The 23,176-nt window shown below is 41.4% G+C and overlaps 2 protein-coding genes across 4 annotated transcripts in view; one reads left to right on the top strand and one right to left on the bottom strand.

The window, feature by feature from the left end:
- The window catches only part of slc2a4rg (SLC2A4 regulator), a 43,105-nt gene extending 32,297 nt beyond the window's left edge, over positions 1-10,808 (top strand). Inside the window, exons 4-9 of one of the 2 annotated variants that reach the window (XM_071899340.2) lie at positions 545-789; positions 4,101-4,201; positions 7,070-7,343; positions 8,427-8,573; positions 8,989-9,116; positions 10,456-10,808. In XM_071899340.2, coding sequence (XP_071755441.1) covers positions 545-789; positions 4,101-4,201; positions 7,070-7,343; positions 8,427-8,573; positions 8,989-9,116; positions 10,456-10,567 — 1,007 coding nt within the window. In that variant the 3' untranslated portion in view covers positions 10,568-10,808. The remainder of the gene's footprint in view (positions 1-544; positions 790-4,100; positions 4,202-7,069; positions 7,344-8,426; positions 8,574-8,988; positions 9,117-10,455) is intronic. The other variant, XM_071899341.2, reaches the window with a different exon arrangement.
- A 6,223-nt stretch (positions 10,809-17,031) lies between these two features.
- Positions 17,032-23,176, bottom strand: part of zbtb46 (zinc finger and BTB domain containing 46) — a 57,911-nt gene continuing 51,766 nt past the window's right edge. For both annotated transcript variants that reach the window (XM_078288540.1, XM_071899337.2), the window contains 2 exons: positions 22,231-22,406; positions 17,032-21,534 (listed from right to left, as the gene is read on the bottom strand). In XM_078288540.1, coding sequence (XP_078144666.1) covers positions 21,091-21,534; positions 22,231-22,406 — 620 coding nt within the window. In that variant the 3' untranslated portion in view covers positions 17,032-21,090. The remainder of the gene's footprint in view (positions 21,535-22,230; positions 22,407-23,176) is intronic.

Raw genomic sequence — 23,176 nt, 5'->3', positions numbered from 1 at the left:
TGTTTGCCTACCTAAAGATGCACAATTCAGAATGCAACTACGATGCTTCACTGTGACAGTTTGGCTACTGTTGACATTAATCAATCATTAATCATGATTTTTAGTCTTGATGATCTGACAAAATTATTTTTCTGCACTTTTTATCTTATTTTTTTTTTTACCTTATATCACTATCTCGACTATTTTCAACTACAGTGGACACGATTACTCATGATTAATTGTGCAACACTAGGTTCACATATTATGGTCCCTACTGAAACAATTTCTACAAATGTTTGTTTTTCATTTTCATAAAATGCTGTGCTGTAAAATAACAGTTAAGTAGTATATATACCCACCCTTCTTTGGCCTTACTGTCCCAGCATTAGATAGCTAATATTGTTTTCATTACAGGTCTTGCAAAGTAGTACACATACTCGCCTTCCAATTATTTTTCCCCAAAATGTGTCTGTCTTCAAACATAAAACAGCTACTTTTTTGACCTATATTACCATTATCGTCTGTCATCTAGGTGATAAACTGAAGTTGTGTGGATTTTTTTAAGCTGCAGTCCCAGACCTTGCCAGCAGGGGCTGGAAAGAGGCACTGTCGGCCAGCTACAGCAGTTCTACCAGTGGCAACTGGAGCTGGGACGCCAGCGACCAATCAGTGCCCTCCACACCGTCCCCACCCCTCTCCAACGATGCCAACAAGAACTTCCTGCTCTCATCCCAGGGTGATGATGTCAACGAGGATGTCACAGAGAGCACGCACTTCCTGTTTGAGGACCCCATACCCCGGAAGCGAAAGGTAGGATGACATCTCGTTGCTAAATATAATTTGGAACTGCTTACATGATTAACTTTCGCCCACATTCAGTAATTTTTATTCATGAATTTAAAATAAACTATAAACCAACTACAGCAGATAGTTCTCGGTTTCTGCAAGTAGAGTTAATTGTATCTGTGTGAATGTAATTGATGTTTTTTTTTTTCATCATTTTGGACTGCCACCATCAGTCAATCCGCTACAGTGCTGCTACTGTTGCCACGCTGCCACAATTCGTGACACCAAGTGGGAGATACTGAAGTCTCCAAAATGTTCCCACATGTCCTACTTGCAGTAATCAGTAGGAGGCTGATGTGAACGTTTCACAGTCAGCAGCTCGTATTTGCGGTTTTGATGGGAAATTTTCATTTTTTGACATGTAGCCTATACCTCGAAATGACTTTAACAACAGCCAACCTCCCCTTTCTGACTTTCATTATCGGTAACTGCAAAAAGGCAATATTACAGAGCAAAATAATATCTTGGTCATATTGCCATAGCAGTATGTGTTTCAGGAATGACATTTTAACATGGCAAGTGACTGGAATGACTGTGAACACTTGAGACCACAACTATTGGTCACTGACTGTTTCATTAAAAAGAGTATATGTTCTAGTCACATAAAATATCACTTTAAGTTTGTGAGGGACTGTGTTGTTTTGTAGGGTTTGCAGATCAAGTATATAGTGTAAAACTATGCTGTCCAGTCCATTTAAACTTAAACCAGTGGTCTTCAATCCAATCATCCTGGACCCAGAACCCTGCTGGTTTTCATTCTAGCCATCTAATCAAGGGCTGCTTTACACCCGGGACGCAGGGGAATGCATTTAACTACCTGGCTGGATAGGTAACCACTCTGAGTCCCAACCCCCAAGGACCAGGATTGAGAACCGCTGACTTAAACCAATGATTTAGCACAGATTGAGTAATAGCTCAGGGCCACAGTTGTACAGACACTTCTCTGGTGTGCTGTTTCAGTCCTATAAAGTAGTAGTAGGGGCCTTGGAAAATCCACCAGAAACACTCAGGAAATGTAAGCGCTGTGCGATTTAAGAGCCCCTGACATAAGGCCCGTCACTCTCTCTGCCTCTGTGGATGATGGATTATGTTCTTTCTCTTTCACTTCTCCCCTTCTCGTTTCACACTGTGGAAGCAGTCCAGAACGTCAAAGTGGTTTCACTATCAAGAAGCTTTCTATCCCCCCTTTCAGCCACCTCTGTAGGGAAAAGGTGGGGGAGTTGAGAAAGAACGCAGGAGAGGAGGTATAAATGTGTCCATGCGGAGGAGGGAGGAACAGGAGGAAGTAACAAAAGGTTCAAGGGATGCATGAAAAGGAGGACAGAGGGTGTAGAGGAGGAAAAGAGGATTGAAGCTCAAGGTAGTAACACAGGAGAAAAGAATCTCTACTTCCTGGCAATACAGTGACAGAGGAGGGCTCATATATATACAGTATACAACCCCCCCCTGGAGTGAGTGGGGCAGCAGTGAAGACTATTGGGCTGTGGAGCATATGAGACCATAAAGACTCCATGTCATATCATAGATAAGCAGGCAGGAAATGAAGAAGAAATATGCTGGGAGGAACACAGATATATGAGTTGTGGGGGATGCGGGCTGCACCGAAGTGTGAGCTAACCTCTTGGTTTGTGTTGTAGTGTAGCCTAGGCCAAGCCCAGAGGTCTAAGCCCACTATGAGCAGCTGCCCATGGGATCGTAGGCTGTTTGATTCTGTGCAGGCAGTGAGTTAAGAGGATTATTAAGCATGGTAATCATCAGTCTTACTGTAAGATGCAAGAAAAACACTTAGAGAATTAAGTGATTTGTGATTGTTTGTTGGATTAAAGAGTAGCTTTGCCATGTAATGTTTTTTTACAAGTGGGGTTCTGGTTATAAAAAGCCGCATGCTAGGGGATATGCATATATGTTTGATTGCATGTTGCCATAAATGGAATGAAAGATAGTGACAGCCAGTGACAGTTTGTCTAGAATAGTGCAGGAGAGGGTTAACATAATCAGAGATAAAACCTGTTCTACTCTCACTTCTCTCACTCTCTCTTTCTATCTCTCTTTCTCTCTGTCTTGCACCCTCCCTCCCTCCCTTCCTTGCCCTTTCTCCAGAGGCTGTTGAAAGGTAATGAGAGTACACACCCACTGTCTTTCATTAGCAGTGATGCAGGTCCCTGCCTGCCTGTGGGACAGCTGCCAGCCCCTGATATGTTCACTGAGAAAATAAATTCAAATAAAAACACCCACTCCATCCATCCATCTCCTCACAGCTTGCATACGAAGCAAGGAGGGTTTGATAAAGCGCCGAACATCTCATTACTTTGGGTTTTATTCTAAATCACATTTGAGGAGATCAGATACGAAAAAGCACTCACAAGTGGTGCTTTTGATGTTGAGAGGTTAAAAAGAGGTCAGTTTGGTTTTTTGGAAGTGTGTGTGTGTGTGTGTGTTTACACGGATGCGGAAGTGTACATGTACTGTATGTATACATGATTGTATTTTTGGGAGGGTGCATGCATACTGTATTAGAACATTAAGGGCACTTGAACACCCCCAGCCTGCAACCTGCACCCAAAGTATTTGCAGTGGGATGCTGGTATATTGACCCCAGCTCACAATGTGCAAGAGTAGGAGGAAGAGGTCAACATAGTACAGTTATTCTGCTCATCAATCTGTCAACAAACATGAAAGTACTGTGAGGTGGAGAGAGAAGTGTAGAGTTTCATCGTCCCTTCTCTGTCCCTGTCTTTCTCTCTCTCTTTCTCTTTTACTCTGTATGTGTCTTAACTTGTTGCATATCAGGTTTCTATTTTTATAGGCATGCTGCTCTAATAGCTCTCTAATGAGGTGTAGTGTTTGGCCCCTTGTAGAGTGGCACTCAGTCCCCCACGAAGCCCTTTCTATGGAGGCTGCCAGCTAGATCCACGCACAGGAACATAACAGGAGATTCTACATAAACCTCCATTCCCCCTGCAATATTCCGTCGTATCAGTGTTCTGCAGAAATTGTGTATTGTTTTGACACTTTTGCTACCGTGATTGATGGCTGACAGTTTTTTTCCCATGTTTAGAAAATGATTCAGGGCCAAAGCTAAACCAAAAAGAGTGCGTTGTAATGGCATAAATGCATAGATGTCAAAGGGAAAATCTGAGTAAAAATCAACTTCTCTCACTTCCTTAAAAATTGGCTTTTTGGAGACAAGGTTTCTGTGAGACACTGACAACTGATATTGTGCATTATGTTATTGTATAGTAAGGCTAAAAAGTGAACTTCTGTCTTGGTTTCAGAACTCCATGAAGGTGATGTTCAAGTGCTTGTGGAAGAACTGTGAAAAGGTCCTCAGCACCTCCTCAGGGATCCAGCGACACATCCGCACCGTCCACCTGGGGTGAGTCACTAGTCACACACAGGAGAACCAGACAATAACAGAACACACACACACAAGAGAATTGGCCGAGCAAAGAGAACCCTCCAGGATTGGCTGAGAGGCTTCAGTTCTCCTGGGTTTCAAGGGTTTCAGCTGGGGAAATTTTTGACCAAATATTAGTTGCATTCTTAAAGTCTCATGTGGATCAGATCTAGTAGTATAAAATGCATAAAGCAATCATGTGCAGGCATAGTCAGAATGCCAAGTTCATTTCCTTAGAGTTCCCTTTCCCCATGATGGATGTCCAGTGTTATCCATTTGTACGTATGTGTGGATGTGTATGCGTGCGTGCGCATGCCAAAATACTGTTTAACACAACAAAATTACACACACTCCTGACTAAAATTGTTTTTTGCCCCAATTTGTCCCCTAATCCACACAAGCAATGCACATAATTATGCACCACAATGCTAAAAACATACATAAATATCTTTATATATAATATCGATGTGTGAAGTATCGTATTGTATCATATTGTGACCCATCCTGTCAGAATCTAGTCCAATCTAGTCTAGTACAATACCTAGCCCTAGTTTACATTCACTGCTTTCTCCCAACTTTTCACCCAATCATTGCGTAACCTTCTTACTAACCTGAAAGCTTAACATAACTTGGTTAAACATCTTGTTCAAGTGCATCGTTGACAACAGCCAAAGGTATGGACTGCTATCTCCGGTATGCTGCTTTGAAGTGCTGTCAGAAAAGTAAATTACGAGTTGAGCTCACATGAATGACCCAACAAAGTGATAAATACAACTTGGAATGTGAAGTTGTTCTATGATACACCAGTTGCCGAAATGTGACGTTTAAGGGGCAGAGAACCTAGAAGTGGTGTCAACATTTAATGGTAAAAGTGAAGTAGTATATTATTATGTGCTATTGTTTTAGTCTTTGTTAAACTTTTAGTTTTCATGCATTTTTGTTTTTAAGAAATTAATTAAAACAATTATATGATGCACATTTTCTCCTACTCGTTCTGCTGCTGCAGAACAGTGTAGCTATTTGTGGCTTAATATCTGAAATAAAATAACAGCCATCAAGAAATAGTTTTGTTACAGAGCCCGTTTCGTTATTGTTTCCAACCAGAAGCACTTGAATGCATGGTGTCATATATACAACTTTTGGACTTGGAAGAAGGAGCATGCAAGGAGCACTTGAAGGCAGCATCAGACACTGCTTAACAATTTGAGAAAGGCAGCCTATATGAAAAGAAAAAGCAAACTCTGGAAAGAGGTAATGGATGCTAAAGGATGGTTCAAGCAGATGAAAATAAGTTTCAAAACATTGCACACAGTGGTTGAACCTTGTTACGAAATCCCGGACTGCAGAAAATTTTCCAAAACAGTTATTCCACAACTGTACTTGGAATGCTTTAAGAAAATAGCAGGCAAACTTAACTACAATGTTATGCAATGGTGAACGTTTTAAGGTCTGTTCGTATTTCAGAGCACTAACTGAGGCTTGTTGTTTCTTTCATTTGTGGCTGGAATCTGTGCAGTGCTTGTTTACCTTCTGAAACCACAATCCATTAAAATAGGTCTGAAAACCTATGATCCTAATGGTGTTTGATGAGTCATTCTTTTTCTTGTGTTTAACAAAATCAAATGTTATAACATTTCTTCTTTCTTTAAAGGCTGCAGGTGGAGTACAGTACTGTTACCATTTGGGCTCTACTTTTCATTAAATAGGAGCGTAGATGCAAAATGAAAAGTATTGGGATGCACATCATGAATCATGATATCTGAATATCATATGTCATATCGCCCACCCCTACACCACTCCACCCTTCCCCTCTTGACAAAATAGTAAAAAAAAAAAATCTGAAAAGTTTTTATAATACTTTTTTTTTATAATATGATATCAAAGGTACGCCCACCTACTGAATGAATTGTAAAACAGAAAGAACTTTGAGTTTGTGTAGGGGCTATGGTTTGAAAAATTGTAAGGGTTTTTCATGCCTTTGTAATTACATCTGCATGGGTGAATTGATATTAGTCTTCTCTTACTAGAAGCTAGGACAGAGAGAGAGATAGAATCCAGCTGTGCTTCCCAGTGTTAGCGTAACCTCATACAGGAATCCTCCTCTCTCAGGAAAGGCCAGGTGTCCTGACAACTGTGGTCAGGTTGGTTTTTCATCACAAGCCTGTTGTCTGAGGACTGTTACACAACATTGTTGGCTCTCACCGCCCCCTGCTGCTGGGAATAGTAAACAACACGACCATTTGCCACACCAAAATTTTTATCATGTCACCGACTACTGTGCTTTTGTTTCTAGACAGTAGTGTTGCTGTTGTAAAATGCCATTTTTATGCTGTTGGAGTTTGGCGTTTCTATTTCTTGATCTAGTGAACATGGCCTGGCTGGTGCAGGGTTTTTGGTTCTGATACCATTGCTGATATTTGGAGATTAATAGCCAGTATATTTTGGGGTAGTAGAGTACTTCTTGAAATGTCAATTTGACAAAGGGCTTCTTTTATGAATACTTCATATACAACATTTGGGACACTACAGTCCCAAACAATATTACAAAACATACTTTTATAAACTGGGAGTTTGTTTAGAATTCCTTCTTCTCAGTATAGTTTAAAAATAATTATCTTAAAAAAAAAACCCCATAAATGACATAAGTGATTGATGTGATGCCAAAATCTGTGCTTATTTCATTGGTATATTATTGGCAGAATATATACCGATGGTGGTATATCTTTTAAAATCCACTTTTGACCAGTAATACATATCTGTGGAGCTTTGGTTATATCTATAAGGCCTAGTATTTAGACTGGGGTATTCAGCCGTGTTTCCTAAGTAGTTGCCTCTCCTCCCCTGCAGACGGAACAGCGATTCGGACTACAGTGATGGAGAGGAGGACTTTTACTACTCAGAGATCGAGGTCAACATGGATAGCCTATCGGAGGGCTTGTCCAGCCTCACACCCACCTCCCCCACCACGGCCGGTCCTCCTCCCGTCTTCCCACCGGCGCTCGCCAGCATCCCTCGCTCCGAACACATCAGCATGAACGGGTCGCAGAGCCACGCCCCCACACTGCTCAGTCAATCAGCTCCCTCCACGCTCTGCCACATCCGCACTGACCACGCCTACCAGGTAAAGCATGCACTCCAAAATACAGACACGGTGCTCAGAGTGTTGTCACAGTACCAGAATTTTGACCTTGATACCAGTACTAAGTTTGATTTTTAAAAATTTGATGCTGCTATAATATTAGAAGAACCATGAACTAGAAACAAGAAGTATAAAAAGTATCAAGCAACATGTTACCACACTTGACTTGGACAGCTTTGTAGCAACGTTTGGGTTTTGATTTGTCGGTTGGACACCCAACCGACAAATCAAAATAGTTCCATATTTCACTCCCGGCACCAGTGTTGTCAACCAGTTGTGGTTGACTTGGATTCAGTTCAAGATGTGGTGGACTGTTATACGCTGTTGCCATGTTTTCAGCTGTTCAACTGAATTTTGTGCTGACTGCTGCGGTCGTCGTCGCCTTCTTCCTTTTCTTCTTTTAACCATTCCAAGCCACTTACATGTCCTTTGGAGATAACAATGAAACAGTGTTTCACCTTGCAGAACATATTTGGTAAAACTATTAAACATTTATAAAGTTCAAGAATGAATTCAATCTTTCACAATGGTTTGAAGTAGTGTTGAATTTTTGGTTACCGTGACAACACTGGTTGCACACAAAAACGCATGCATATGCAGAGACACGCTGATGATTACTTGATGATTACAGGTCACACCACCATCATACTTATACTCGTCTGTTATTTTATTACTTAATTACAATATTACTAACTTCATGTTCTCTCTACTATTCTTTATGCTCTCGTTCAACACAACGTTTCTATAAAAAAACTGTTCTGTGCCAGTATTGTCCAACTTCCTACCAGTATTGTATAACCATAACTGTCTCTTTTACTGAAATGCCCACTTTTTTTTATTGCAGGCAGTTATGATCTTGATGCGTGATTGCCTACACTTATATTTTCTTGTCATTCATACCAGTAAGATCAGTGTAGATATGAAGACACACTTCAGTTTTAGTTCCTCCCTCTTACTGTTTTCTGTATTCCCTTCCCTGCTCTTTCCCCCCTGTTCTTTCGCTGTCACCCCTCATCTTTCTCCCTCCCTCTCTTGGCTGTGGCGGGGTGGTTGTCCATGTTCCAGGCCACTGCTCCAGTGAGTATCCCAGTGGGTCCAGAGCTGGCTGGGCTAGGCAGTGGTAATGGGACCGGGCCTGGAACTGGGACTGGGACAGGGAATGGCATCAGTGTGTCCTGGCAGTCCCCTCCTGTCATTTTCAAAGGCCTACCGGTGAGTGAGGCTTTGTCTCACACATCTCTTATTTTATCCTTTTTTATCTTCACCTGGTCTCTCACTTCTCTCCTCGCTGCTCAGTCTTTCTCCCCTCGTAGCCACTTGAGCCTTTTTTCGCTCTGTCGTTTCACACTCTTTCCCACTTATCATATCATCACTTTTTTTTCTTCTTTTCTGTCAGTACCTCTATCTTTTGTCATTCAGTCTATGGAACTGTGTGAGCCTCACAGAACTGTGTCTGATTGATCAGTGTCTGACCGATCTGAAAATCGATCAGTTCTCTCTATCCAGTCCCAATAGTCTTTTGAGAGTAGACCAAACAGATGCCAATCAGGGTATAGTACAGAGTGGATATTCTGTTTTCATTGACTTTCTAGTTTACTGAGCATTTCAATTCTTTGTTACTTTGCAGGGACCTCTGGCTCATGTCCGGACAATTAGCATCGGGGAAAAGAGGCAGCCGGCACCCAGTACACACACCACTGTTAACAAGAACCATGCTTTAATAACGCCAGCACCTAAACCAACCCCAGGAACCAGGTATGCAGCTGCTGTGTGTGTGTGTGTGTGTGTGTGTGTGTGTGTTAGGGGTATTAACTGATAGGATTATCAGATTCGGATGTGGGAGACTCAGCTAGCTGTGCAGCATATGTCTGCACTGATTCAAACATATGGAAATGGGTGAAATTTAAAAAATCACATATTTTGACGAGGGAAACCTGATTTGACAGTCAAAATCATGAATAGTGATTTCTCTATTACTGCTTCTTTCTTTTGCATCATTCTCTCTCCCTCCGTGTCACGCTCTGTAACGACGATGCGTGCCCTTTGTGAATGTGGTCGTAGTTTTTTTCCGGGTTCATGTGAGGTGGGAATATATTCGTTGCGACGACTTGGAAGTGTTCATGCATTCAAACTCCTTTGAAGCCGTCAAACAACATGATTGCAGTTTCCTGTACTCTCTGCTCATGATTATGCTTTTTCACACTTACCACACATGCCTTAGTGAGTCATACATTTGAGTTAATGTTTTACAGCAAACCAAACATTGCAATGTCAACCACAAACAAAGAATAAGTTGTGTCGTGCCATTGCATTTTATTAAATCATTCCAACCTGTCACAATCTGTTTAATTTACTGAAACACTGTCACTTTCCACAGTGGTTCTGTTTGGATGTGCTATAATTTAGGCACAAATTAGCCCCTTTCTTTGTTTCCTTTTTTTCTAGTATGGGTGGAATAGAATGTTTTTATATTTTGAGCAGTGGGTCATAGTTTCCAGTTGCTGGTAAAATAGGGACATGGAGATGTTAATTTATGTCATCAGCCTCCAGAGAAATATCAGACAAAGCTACTTTATATGTCACACCAAACAAAATATGCAACTACAGTATATGTCCTATATATAGACTATTGCAAGATCATGCTTTAGTGAAAAGGTGCAAACCCGAGTGCACAGTGCAGATGTTTCGATCTCAATCAACCTTCCTCAGTGCTAACAATGAAATTTCTGCTTCATAGCTGGAAAATGTTGATCCCAACCAGAGTTAAGAATACCATAACAAATAAACCCTGGATTGCTCTTCATGGCACTGAATCGTCTTGTATCAGATCAAATAAAAAATGAATGCAATTGTATCAAATCGTCGACCTGCTGATAGAGAGCTTCCCTGTATTGAATCACTAACCACATATCGACATTCATATCGACTTGGTCAAAGGAGAGATTCACATCCCTAGTGTGTGTGTGTGTGTGTGTGTGTGTGCACATCTAGGTGCCTGTGATTGTATTGTACATGCTTGTGCATTCTTTTACCCGTGTGGGTGTCTGGATGTCTGTGTGCGTGTCCTTACCCTGTCATCTCTGCTGTTACCAAGGAAACCCCGTGGGGAGGCAAAGAAGTGCCGAAAGGTGTATGGCATGGAGAAGAGAGACATGTGGTGCACAGCCTGTCGCTGGAAAAAAGCCTGTCAGAGATTCACCGACTAATCCCCCCCAACCGCTTCCGTGTCAGTGGGATGAACTCCTCCTCATTCAGAGCTACAGCGAGGTGGACTCCTCCACTGAGGAGAAGAGGGGGGGTTTCTTCACGACGAAGCTCTCTGCACCGCTTCCTCCGGCCCGGCAGGGGATCCGCCTTCTCACTTTTCCGTTTCCAAACACAAAGAGAAAATAAAACCGGGGGGTAAAAACAAACACAAAATTCAACGAGAAAAAAGAACGAACTTTACGCAGGTTTGGAGACCTTTTTTTTTCTAAGACTGAGACATTTTTACTCTGTTGATAAGAAAAAAAAAAGAAACATTTAAATCTGATTCAGAACCTTCTGATTTGATTTTTTTTTTCACTTCCCGTTTTTCATGGCCTCATTCAAGGCAATGTTTAAAGACTTCAGATAAGCTTTTTGGTATACTCTTGTGTTGTTCATCGTCGGAGCATCATGTAAGCTACTGTTTTTGGGGGTGGATCATGATCCTCTTTGGAGGTGCAAGGTTAACACCAGATTTGCTTCATAACACCTTTGTACAATATCCGTTTTTCATTGTCACTGTTTAATGGACAGCAAACCTACCAAAGGCAATTAGAATAACAGTCATTCTGTAGCCTGTTCAGTTACAACCAATATTTCTTCATAACTATAAGCTCTACTGCCCATCCTAACCAATTACAACTCTCACATAACTGTCTTCTACGGCCTTACTGGATATCGACTATATGTCTGAATACATATTGTTAGATATCTACTTTCTATTTGTGAAGCAAATCGAATACAGCTAACCATACTTCTTGTAATTTTGCATAAACACATGAAACTCTCACACTAAGTGGTACAAAAGTTTCCCTTTGACTTTACAAAATATTTTCGAGCGATGTACACAATATATGAAATATATTTCCCGCTCTTCTTTTCTATACCTTTACCCTAGAGATATGCACCTTGAAGAAATACGTTCTTTCAGAGTATCACTGTAACCACAGCATATGCCCAAGAGAGTGGATTTCTATTTCTTACAGAGTTTATTTTCAGCAATTAGTTGCTGAGGCAACTAGCAGTTGCACTGTGCAATCAGCAGAATTACAACATTTAATATAGTCTTTCTTGCTTTGAGTTTGTCATTGGTATTTAGACAAGTTAAGCCAGAAAGGCTCAGTTCTATTTTTGAAAGCTGGGTCTCTGAATGAGATTGTTTACCACAATGAATGATACATGGAAGATACCTGCCCTTTGAAACTTTAACTTACAGTCTGACTGATATGTGTTGTGTTTTTAGGTAAATAACATAGAGATAGTAACCCAACAATCACTACCTGATAATACATTTTGCGTTCTTAATTCATATAGTTTGATATCTAGAGGTTACCAAATCTGTTCTCTTTGGAATAACTACCATTAACTAGCATTGCATTATTTGTAAATACCAGACTTAACTTCATAGGAGCTAAGATTTTTTTTTTTTTTCTGGGAATACTACCCCCCCCCCCCCCTTTTTTTTAAATTTATTTATTTTTTTATTATTATTTTTTATTAGTAGTTTTCACACATTTAAAGTGATGTTCCACTCTAGTGTAACATTTGGAAACGAAAAGTGAAAATCAAAAAAAGTCAGTGGCATCACCACATGGCAGCCACCGTGGCTTCCATTGTTGGTGGTTGACTGTTCACTGATTGAAGTATGTGTGCTAAAAATTGAAAATGTTTTACCAAAGTGGAATGTTACTTTAAAATATAGGTCTGTAACTATAATAAATGGCAGGCCACTATTTCCCAGCATTAGATAAAATAGAGATAGGAGATTTTAGATTTTTAGAAAATTTTATGTTTTCGATCACCCATTTCATGCATTAAGAAGAAAAACAGCAAAAGACGCTCTCCTGCAACACAGCAGTGATCCTGCAAAAGGCCATTGCAGGTGAAGAGCAATTTGAAATTGGCTTAAGGACATAGTTGAACAACTTATTGACTGTTTCCACTGGGTAGAAGAGCGCAAAACTTCACATCAATAGTCATAGTTGAGAGCGTGGGCACGGTTTATGAATAAAAACATTCAATTATTATTGTTGTGTAATTTCAGCATTCAAGGATCTTCAGAGGACTAGAATTTTTTCGATTCCCCCCCCCCCCCCCCCCCACTAGTAATGTTGTCTTCTTTGGCTTGGCTAAGTGGACTCTTCCCACAGTCTGCCCATCGCCTGTTGTGAGCAGTATTTGCAAGGCTACCATAGAACTGGCATCTGCCTTCGTACAAAACTTTTAGATTTGATTGATTGAGATGAAATTGCTATTCTCAAGGTGATAACTTGCTTCTCATAAACCATCATACTTTTCTATTCTGCTTGCAGAGGCTGAGTCGTGACAGTAGATGTATATTTTTGAAGAGATTCAACTTTGTACTGTTTGATTGTTACCAGCTTTTTGAATGTAGTTTCTGCTGCGTGTCCTCTCCTCTCTCAGCGCTCCCTACACTGACCTGACCTGATCACCATGGCAACGCATGACATACACACACACACACACACACACACAGACACACACACACACACACACACACACACACACACGTACACGCAGAGTGCCTGTCCCTTCCCACCTTCTTTAAGCAGACTCCTTGACTGAGGTACAGTATGACTCGACACCTCTCTGTCGCCATAGAGATACCTGTGCTGCCTGCCATTGGCTAGTACCACATTATGGGTGACCTGTCATCACGTCTTCAAGAATCCATGGGAGCAGATGCCCGACTGTTAATTGGCTCCTTGCTTGAACGCAGTTGGCGAAAAACAAGCAAACACATTAAGCGGGCGTGTTCACTGTAACAACAGTTAACGACATCTCATTCTGTTCCAAGATCATAAACCACCGTCTGGTTCTGGTCATGTTTTATTTGATTGATTACTTATATTCCCATGGCATCTCAGATAAGCTAGGTCTCCCTCTCTCTCTCTCTCTCTCAGTCGGCAGGCCTCTTCCGGTCAGAAACTTCACAAAGTGCCAATGAAAAGAACATAAAAAGGAAAGGTATACTGACCTAATGAAATTGCACTAACTTGCACTGCGCAAAGACATGTTTTTATACATGGACATTTTATACACACAAATTTTGAAGTGAATGGAAATAGTTGTTGTTTTTTCGGGGGGTGGGAGGGGGGTCGTCACTGCCTGATGGAATAAATGGGGTGTCAGGGATGGGGGTTCTGTACCTCTGGGGTCCCCCATTAGCAAGTGATCTGGACAGGTTTGTCTTGCTCTCTGTGTCAGGTATACTGAACATAACACAGTGATGCTGGGAGTTTGGTGTTTCAAGTAGTGTGGTACTGGAAAGTACAGTGTGGTACTTAGGTAGTGAGTCACTTTGCCTTTCTGTGGAAGGGTGCTAAGGGCCGAAAGCAGCACCTGCCTTGTCTCAGTGATGGGAAAACACTGGTCTCAGTCAGTGGCTACACATTATCGTCTTGATACCAGATGCTTTATGGCGTTTCAATGCCCGGAGTTTCCTCGTAATACTCACACTGCTTTTTTCCCCCGTAAGCCTCATCTTTGTGTTTCCTTTAAAAAACAATAGGTTTCGGCTTATTTACATTTTACTGAGCTGAGGTTGTAACTGTATAGAAACAGTCTGTGTTTTTTAGTGCTGGATACCACTTTGACTCTCCTCTGTCATCTCCTGGTTTGTTCTTTGATAGATTTATCTGATGCAACCCGTAAGCTCTCTCTCCATCCCCAATGAAAGCACTTTTAGATTTCCACCAGCAGGTTTCAGAGACCAGTGCTTTTGCTGGCAGTGGATTGGCCAGCTATGCATGCATTAAGTCAAACAGGTCCGTGTGCCTGCCACTATTCCACCTTTCATCAAGTTGCACTAAACTGGCCTGTGGAGTTCGAGGCCAAGGCCTTACAAGCAGCAGGAGCCCGCTTGTAAGGGTGTGGCTTGGACCCCCGTGGCCAGAAAGAACTCTGGGTACAAAGTTGCTCTTGGGCACAGATCTAGGACAAGAGAACTTTATTAAAATCACCAATCAAAACATTTGGTGAGCATTGCAAAACAGACCTCAGATCAGCAATTGCAACTTCAGCCCAGAGCACAGGAAGGTGGAGACTGGGCTTAACTTTTATTGGGTGTGCACGGAAACTGGAGATTTACAATTGGTGGACAAGGGGACACGAGGCAAGCAGTGACGATATAGATGGATTTGCAGTTTCAGGGCTTTCCTGTACATATGCAACATAAAGAGAACCTTGAGGCTTTTTCATATATTGTTGTTGTTTTCTTTGTTGTTGTATCTCTGTTATATGAAAAGGAAACTTTTTTTTTTTTTTTTTACCGTAGAGTTGCTCAGAATATTTTTCTTTCATCTTTTTTAAAAAGTCAATTGAGAAGCTATAGTGAACATGTAAAGACTCGATGTATATTGTAGCTTAGAGGCAAAGGGGAGAAAAACAAAACATGTTGAATGTAAAACCTACAAAAAGAAAAGTCTGTCTTTTTCGTTGTTATTATGCTGGCTAGTTTGTACTGCCTGTAGTGAACCTGTAGCGCATTCAGAGTTCGGTATCCAAAACTTTAACACACACAGACAGCTATTGCCACACTTCTGAATCATATCGAATAACACGACCATGCAGTATTGCTTTACTATCTTACTTTGTGCAATGAGATGCTTTAAAATGGAACAAGAACTAACTTGAGCTTTTGGTGACATCTGGGCTACTCGCTCACACTGTTGCTGTTCGTCTGTCTTTCTCCCTGCCAAATAGTAATTTTTTCCGAATATGTGTGGTTATTGTTGTTGTCGTGGATGTTGTTTGTGGTTGTGATGTTAAGTTGTTGTTAGGCAGGATCACCTTCGACCTTTGGTCTTGATGAAATGTTCAACCTTGTGGGAATCTTTATCCTGCCCCACACATTCCAACAGACAGCATGCCTTGGTGTCTTCCAGTTGTTTCCTAGATAGACATATCCTTCCCATTTCCTTTTCACTACAGTGATTCTTCCGTGATGACCTTGTCCTTTCCATTTCCTTTTCTTGCGCTATCCAGCTTTACTGTGGTCCCACCCAAGCCTTTACCCAGTATATTAAGCTAACTAAACCCTTGAAATGTGCATCATAAAAAGCCTTCGTTTTTCCAAATATGTCAAAATTTATGTTGCTTTCTTGAATGTCAATTTTCGTTGTGTGTAACCCAGCAGCAGCAAAGCCAATGGATCTCCTTCCAAATCAAATGTAATGCATTGCAATGGCAGCTCCATTCAATTCTCTGCTTCTTCTACTGTGCTCTTATTTTTTGTCTTGTCAACCTTTACCCTCTGTCTGTCAGTTCTCTTTTTTTGGATGACCATTTTATTTCTCCTGTTGTGTCTTTACTGAGCCTTACAGTGGCTGGTGTGAAAACTGACCTTTTTGTTGCTTTATTTTTTTGTTTTTGTTTTCTCATTGATTGATTGATTGATTGATGTCTGGTTCAGTTTGAGGTTGTTTTGCATGTCTAGCATCGCTCATGTTTTTTTTTTTCCTTATTTTGTTAGGAGATACAACACTGAAGGGTTTTATGTGTTAGATTTCCCCTTACAGTAACTGATGATCGAAGGCTGATTTAGTTAGTTTTGACTCCAAACGTCAAAGACGCTCAGCGCACCGCAGCGCTCACAGCGCTTCTTTAAACGTTTGAAGGGGAACGTGACGTCAGCCTGAGGTCATCACTGGAGGGCAAGATTTCTCCTGTGTGTGGGCTCCGGCTCCGGCCATCATCAGCAGTCCCACGCACAGTGAGGAAGCACTTTCTGAGGAGTGGTGCACTCAAGGATTATTTGTGTGAATGTCAAGCCTATGACTAGTGCTTGAGAAGATGGATGACCATGTATGATGCTGATAATGTGATCCATGTGATGTAATGTGACGGAAAGAAAATAAACCTGAACGGAAGAAGTCTGCAGTTGGGCTCTTTATTCACCTTTAACGAGTAGATGGATAGAGGCTTTGTGGATAAAGGAGTGCAATAAAAATGTGTTTATGCAAACCTCAGACTTCCATGATGATTAGCCTTTTAAAAAAAACAATGTGACAAAAAAAAGTCCTATGGATTGTTGCTATTTCTATGCTGATATATGCAATTTAAAGCATTTGAACAGCAAAATAGACTGCACATAATATGTCTGGATCTGTGTATGCATGTTTCAAATTTTGAAGAAGCTTTGGTACAAAATTGAAATGCATTTCATAATTCCAAACATTTTGATCTACTGTGCCACCTTCACTCTTGAGGAGTTTGGATAAACAAGGTTCAAGTGTAGCAACAGACTGCATCCATCAGTTCCTCTTTGTCTGGTTTCCTTTACTGTTGTGTCTATTCTGCCCCCTTGTGGACGCCCTATAGTTCTGACAATACCAGCGCCACCAATCCTCAGACAGGAATGAATAACTACATGAAAACAAAATGCAAAGCACACACTGGTTACTTCTTTACAGCAGCAATTTCAAAATTTATTGAGACTGATTGGTTTTTGCAAATAATAGTCAAGCTAATTCTTCCACTAAACATGAAGTTAGAAAGAGGCTTGGACGACCTGTGGGCCCGCCCCAACATCAAAACAGGAGGCTCATGGTTGACTGTAAAAATGTTTTGTGATCAGTACTACCAACCGAAAATATCTGCACAAGAGCACTTAATCTGCCCAGAACAAAACAGGTGTAAAAACAGGACAGGTTTTTTTGATTATTTAACACATTTTGTTACAAACACAGGTTTATGATAATCATCAATATAAAGTCAGTATCATATTGAACAATATTATTCCCAACGAAAAATAAACAAACCTCAAGCTTCAAGTGCGACCCTTTACAAATGAAAGACACCCTCTGAAACTTGAGAGAGAAAATAAATAATATATAATAGTAATATAAATTCATATATATGAAGGTATACACACATCACTCTTAGTAGAAGAACAGAATCTAAAATAAAGAGCCAATTTTGAAATATAGTATAATATAGATATACCCATATCTATGGCTTCATGATTTGCACATGTGAATCAAGCTATACAGGCTAAATCAGGATTGCAATTTTTTACACGTCTAAGAATACCCATATTCATCTGCAATAGAGCAAACAGTTCCAGTTTTGCATCGTGTGGAATGAGACAGTTGTGTGCAGATGCCGAAGACGCCGCTTTGGTATGACAAAATGAACACAGGCATGCAGTTAAGACCACAGAATCAGGGCACAAAAGGTCATCAACACACGGTGGGAAAGAGAACCTAGACAGTCATCTGATTTGTCTCTCCGACAACAACATTTTGAGTCTTTCCTCCAACATTTTTGCACCTATATATCTGATCAGTCACATCTTAATAATCTCTATCCGTCGACACAAATACTCAGTTATTTCTGGAGACACACGCACTCTCTCGCAAGCACACAGGTGAAATGTCATTGAGGCACATATTGAGGGGTTGATGGCGGACGTTTCCTGAAGTACAACCCGGTATGAGGAAGAAGACGTACAGTACAGGCCGTGAGAAGAGCACAGGGCTGGGGACTCATACATACATCCAGACGTCTCCCAGTGGCCACGACAGCACCACAGGACAGAGATTTGTCACTGATCATGGACTCCTTCCAAACCCACCATTAACATTCATAAGATCCTACCCATTGTCTTTCTTCGTTTTTTTTTTTTTTTTCTTTTTCTCCATAAAAAAAGAAAAAAAGAATTAGAAATATTTGATAAATGGGTCAAAGAAAAACACAATAAATAATACAACTTAAATAAAGATAGATGCCAGACACGAAGAAAGCATCACAAATCAGAAATCACATTGTATTGAGAGTTGCTCAGTGGGGGTTGATGGGAAGTGCAGTCCACGGCGCCTATAGCAGAGGCCTAATGTTTGCAACCAGCACTGGCAACAAAATGTTTCCCAGAGTTTCTACTGCGGCTCGCACCTTCCCTTTATTTAAATGTACTGGAGTCGAGCGAGTGAAACACCGGCAGATAGAAATACAGTATATAGATCCCACACCACTCTCTACCGTCTGAGATAGGGAATAGTGCATCGTCTGCACGCTGCATTTCTACTTGACTGCGTTTCATGCAAGGCGTTACACAGTAGAACCTCCTGTGGCAGGGAGTCTCCAAAAAAAAAAAAAAGCTGGGTTTTAAGTTTTAAGATGCAATCTTCATAAACTAGCTGGTCCTTTCACACAGCCCTTCATATACACAATAATACCATAACATGTGCACTTTTCAAACTGTGACAAATAGTGACAGGTTCAAAATAAAAACAACCCAACAACAAAACTATTGACCACAATAATAAATCCAAAAGCACCTGCACACACACACACACACACACTGTGAAACAAAAGCACTTTATGTATACAAGGTACTAGATTGTTTTTGGTTTGATATTAATCAATTAGTGTACATTAGTGATGCAAAAGCGTGTGCTGAATATATGTTTCAATCAATATCTAACAGAGAAGTTTGACAGTGAATTTGTTTTCCCTTGGTAAAAAAGCAAATACGACAGAAAAAGCGTAAAACTGGCACAATAAAAGGTTGATAAAAGCCCCATGGCTTGCTGTCCACAACAAGGCAAAGTATAAAAGCTCTTTCTTCTTATACAAGATATAAAATATCAAAAAAGAACACACAATAAAGCTTAGCATCCAGCACTTAATAATAATTAATAATAGTAACATCAACAACAATAATCATAGTTCTGATAATCATAATAATAAGACATGTCATCTGCCTCACTTGAATTGTCAAATATCTTGCCAAAATCATGGAAATAATCTTAAGAAATCAATATAGACTTTAACACTCATTTGACACTGGACATTCATCCATTCTTGCATACAAACACCCATCCTGTTCCACCCAACACAGACAGAGGAGGGAATGACTTCTCAAAATCAGGAATCCACAACGCTGTTTTTCAATAAATAGCTGTTAAACAAAACAAATTAATATTACACTCTCTACTAATATCAAACTCAGGATGGAGTTTCAAGCAAACTTTCCTCTTCTTTGTAATCTTACAAAATCGGATAAAATGTCACCAAAAGAAAACCGTGGTCCAATAAAATGGAAAGATTCTGCATATTCCATATTCAGAAATTGTAATTATATGACTGACCAAAAATGCAAAACTGCTTTAAAAGAAAGGCGGCTCCTCCTTAGCTTTGAGAGGCTTGGCTCTCAGATCCTATCATCACAAGCTCCAGTGTGAGAGAAACAGAAAGAGAGAGTGAGAGACAGAGAAGCGCAGTGAGAGAGACAGAAAAAGAGTTCAAAGTGTAGGTCATGTGGATCCGTTGTGTGCTTGTGTCGATTTGCAAACAGGGAAGTAGAGTGAAGTCGATGTCTTCTGTGTAATTAGAGAATGTGGAGGTTCCTGCATAGGACTCAAAAACTCTTACATATAAATCTCTCACTTTCTCTCTCTCTCTCACACACGCACACACTCCATTCCTCTTTCAAATCCCACTTTTTTCCAAAAATCGTATGTACATCCGTCAAATCTCCAGTATTTGTTGGAACAGGTCAATAGAAATTGTGTGGTAAACTTAGGTGAAAGATTAAGGACCCCACTGAAAGGCATAGGCTATATAAACAGCAAACTGCACAAAGATTCAGTGATTTCTATATCGTGATAACAGTCAAGAGGACATAAAGTATATCCTTAAAGGTAGGTGCGGTCACCGAGTTGTTTAGTTAAGTAAAGATCAGATCAAAAATGTAAACCATGGGTTCGGGGCTTTGACAGGAGTCAGTTGTCGTTAAAGTGCAAGTCTGTGGCAGTTGGACTCTGCATCAACAATGTGCCATCGGGCTGCCCAGTCCTCTGACACATGCAGCTTTGCAATAGATAAAGACTGTCCCTTAACTCGTATAGAGATACCGTCCCCAGAAACGTTGGGGCCGGATGGCACCAAGACACCCCCTCCTGGCCATTTCCCTACACTGTCAATGATGCTTGGTTTCCATGGCGATTGTGACGGCAAACATACAAAGTTGCAGTCTAGCATTGGCCAGGTCCTTGGCAGCGTCCCCGTTGATTCCTGTTGTGACAGAGTATAAAACTACAGGACTCTGGCCTGAACCCTCAGGAAAAAAACAAAACAAAAAAACAATCAAACACAAAAAACACTGCATCAGAAGTAAAGGAGGTAAGCAGAAAAAGCCTTTCGCTTGAGCCATCTCTCAACCACTCTCTCTCTACTATGGCAAGTCATATGACCAGCTCAAGGTTGGTATGAGAATAGCCTAAGTGTTTGTCTGTGTGTGTATGTATACGTGAGTGTGTGTGTGTGTGTGTGCATATGAGCGTGTCACCCATAATGGTTTTAGATCATTGTCGCGCATCGCCCTACAGCGTTTCCATTCAGAGGAAGGCCTGCCCACGGTGGGACCAATGGGTAAAGAGAGCAGAGGATTCTGCCCAAGGGATCAACAAGAGATCCTCGGAGATCGGTCGACGAGCCACAGAGGAGAGCCCAGCAGATCCTAGGAGATCCAGGCGAAGTCCTTCTCGCTCCCGTTCTGCTGCTCGCCCTCCTGTGCCGAGGAGTCGCTCTCCTCCTTCTCATTGTCCAGCGCTGCGTCGCCCTCGGCTATCATCCCTGAGTCCTTCCACTTGCCCCCCTCCTCCTCCCCCTCTCCCATCATCTCCCCATCCCCCTCGACCATCATCTCCTCCTCCCCCTCCCCGTCGCCGTCGCACTCCGCCTGGTCGTCATGGAAACGATGGTCGCCGGGGTACAGCTCTTCCTCCGGAGAGATGTCTCCGCCCACTTCCCCGTTGTGGTCCAGCAGCGCCGCCATGCCCCGGCCAGAACAGTCGGCACAGACGCCGTGGCGACGGGAGCCGTGTTTGATTCCCACGCTGGCTGCAGACATGAAGACTCGGCTGCATACTTTACACACGTACTTCTTGTCTTTGCTGTGGACCTGTTGGGTGGACACACATCATTCACAAATTTGACATTTACATTTTGGTTTGGGGCATCAGAGGGTAGAGGCAGGGGCGGAGCTTGTCTTTCATGCATATGGGTGCAAGCTATAGAGGTGATCTCTGTCTAATCAACCAGGTCATAAGTCTAAAAGGGCATCAGAATACTAAGATTGCAATTAAAATTCTAAATTCTAAAACTATTATGCTACAGAAAACACAGCACTTATTCCCAGTGAACTATCAAAACAACAACATGACTGTATTTATCTACCAATTCACATTAAGTCATGTTAAGTACCCCAATATCAAAGCAACAACATTAACATTTTCTTTCCAAATCGGCCCTATTGCACCAACCAAATTGATTCTTCTAGATTTCATCTTTGCTAATTTGTCAATAACTGTGTTGATAAAGCTTATAGGAGTGAATTAGTGATGGAAAATAGTTGATGATAGTTCATATGCTTATTTAACTTAGGAGTAATTTGTTACCAATATTACTACATGCCAAGGGATTCTCTACATTGTTGGCCAGGCACCCATGGCACCCATTCAAATTCCGCTTATGGGTAGAGGGAGTGGGGAGGAGCAGAGCAAGTGTTGAGCAGGACAACAGGGGCAAGTGAAGAGTGGTAACTGTCCTCAGTGTGGTTTACTGCACCCTACTGGTGACCAAACAGCTCTACACTCACCAGTGTGTGTCTCTTCATGTGCTCCCTTCTGGTGAACTTCTTGCCACAGATTTCACAGGGGTAGGGCCTCTCTCCGGTGTGGGAGCGCATGTGCCTCTTCAAGATGCACTGGTGCATGGCAGAGAAACTGCAGTAGGGGCACTTGAACTTTTTACGGATCACCGTGAAGTCATTCACTGTAGAGAGAGGGAGGGATGGAGGAGAAGAAAGAGAGGGAGAAAAAAAAAGATGGATTAGTGTTGAATGAAGCTCTTTTAAATAAACCCAGACGTTACTTTCCACTTATTACATTTAATTAACAGCATGGTCTAGAAATGTACTATCAATTCCCATGGCCACCTCGATGCCAGTCAAAGCTACAGTTGCCCTGGCAACAGCTCTTCCTCCATACCAAAGCAATAAAGGCAAAGGGATACTATAAACATCAACACAACAGTCAGTCTGCTTTAGTCGCTCTAGAAGGTCTCTTCTATGGACAGCAAAAACACAGACAGAAAGACAAACACAGACAACGACAGACAGACTGAAGGTTGGGAAATATAATCACACATACAGAGAGGCTTCGGCAAAAAAATAAAAAAACTAATGCTAATACCATGTCCCAATCTTTTGCTGAGGGTTTGCTAAGCCAATTATCTCAAGGTCTAGACTTAAATGGCAGTTAAGCTAGGTGAAGGGCGTTCAAGTAAACAGATTGTGTGAGTGTGTGTGTGTGTGTGTGTGTGTGTGCGCGCGTTTCGCCAATGAGAAACTTTACAGTGAAGGCATAGGCCCATGAAAGATCAGGACTGGCTTTGTAATTTCACAAGCACAACACACACTGTACGCATCTACAGTACAAGAAAGGGGGGTTCAAACACACAGTTAAGGGCTGTAAGCTTTAAGTGATATGATATAATTACCTCAGTCTGCACATAGACTTCTGCTGATTATAGACTAGACAGCG

The sequence above is a fragment of the Centroberyx gerrardi genome, chromosome 14, assembly GCF_048128805.1.
Source record: "Centroberyx gerrardi isolate f3 chromosome 14, fCenGer3.hap1.cur.20231027, whole genome shotgun sequence".
Lineage (NCBI taxonomy): Eukaryota > Metazoa > Chordata > Actinopteri > Beryciformes > Berycidae > Centroberyx > Centroberyx gerrardi.
Note: the sequence above shows the minus strand (reverse complement) of the source record. Positions and strands in the feature narration are given on the sequence as shown.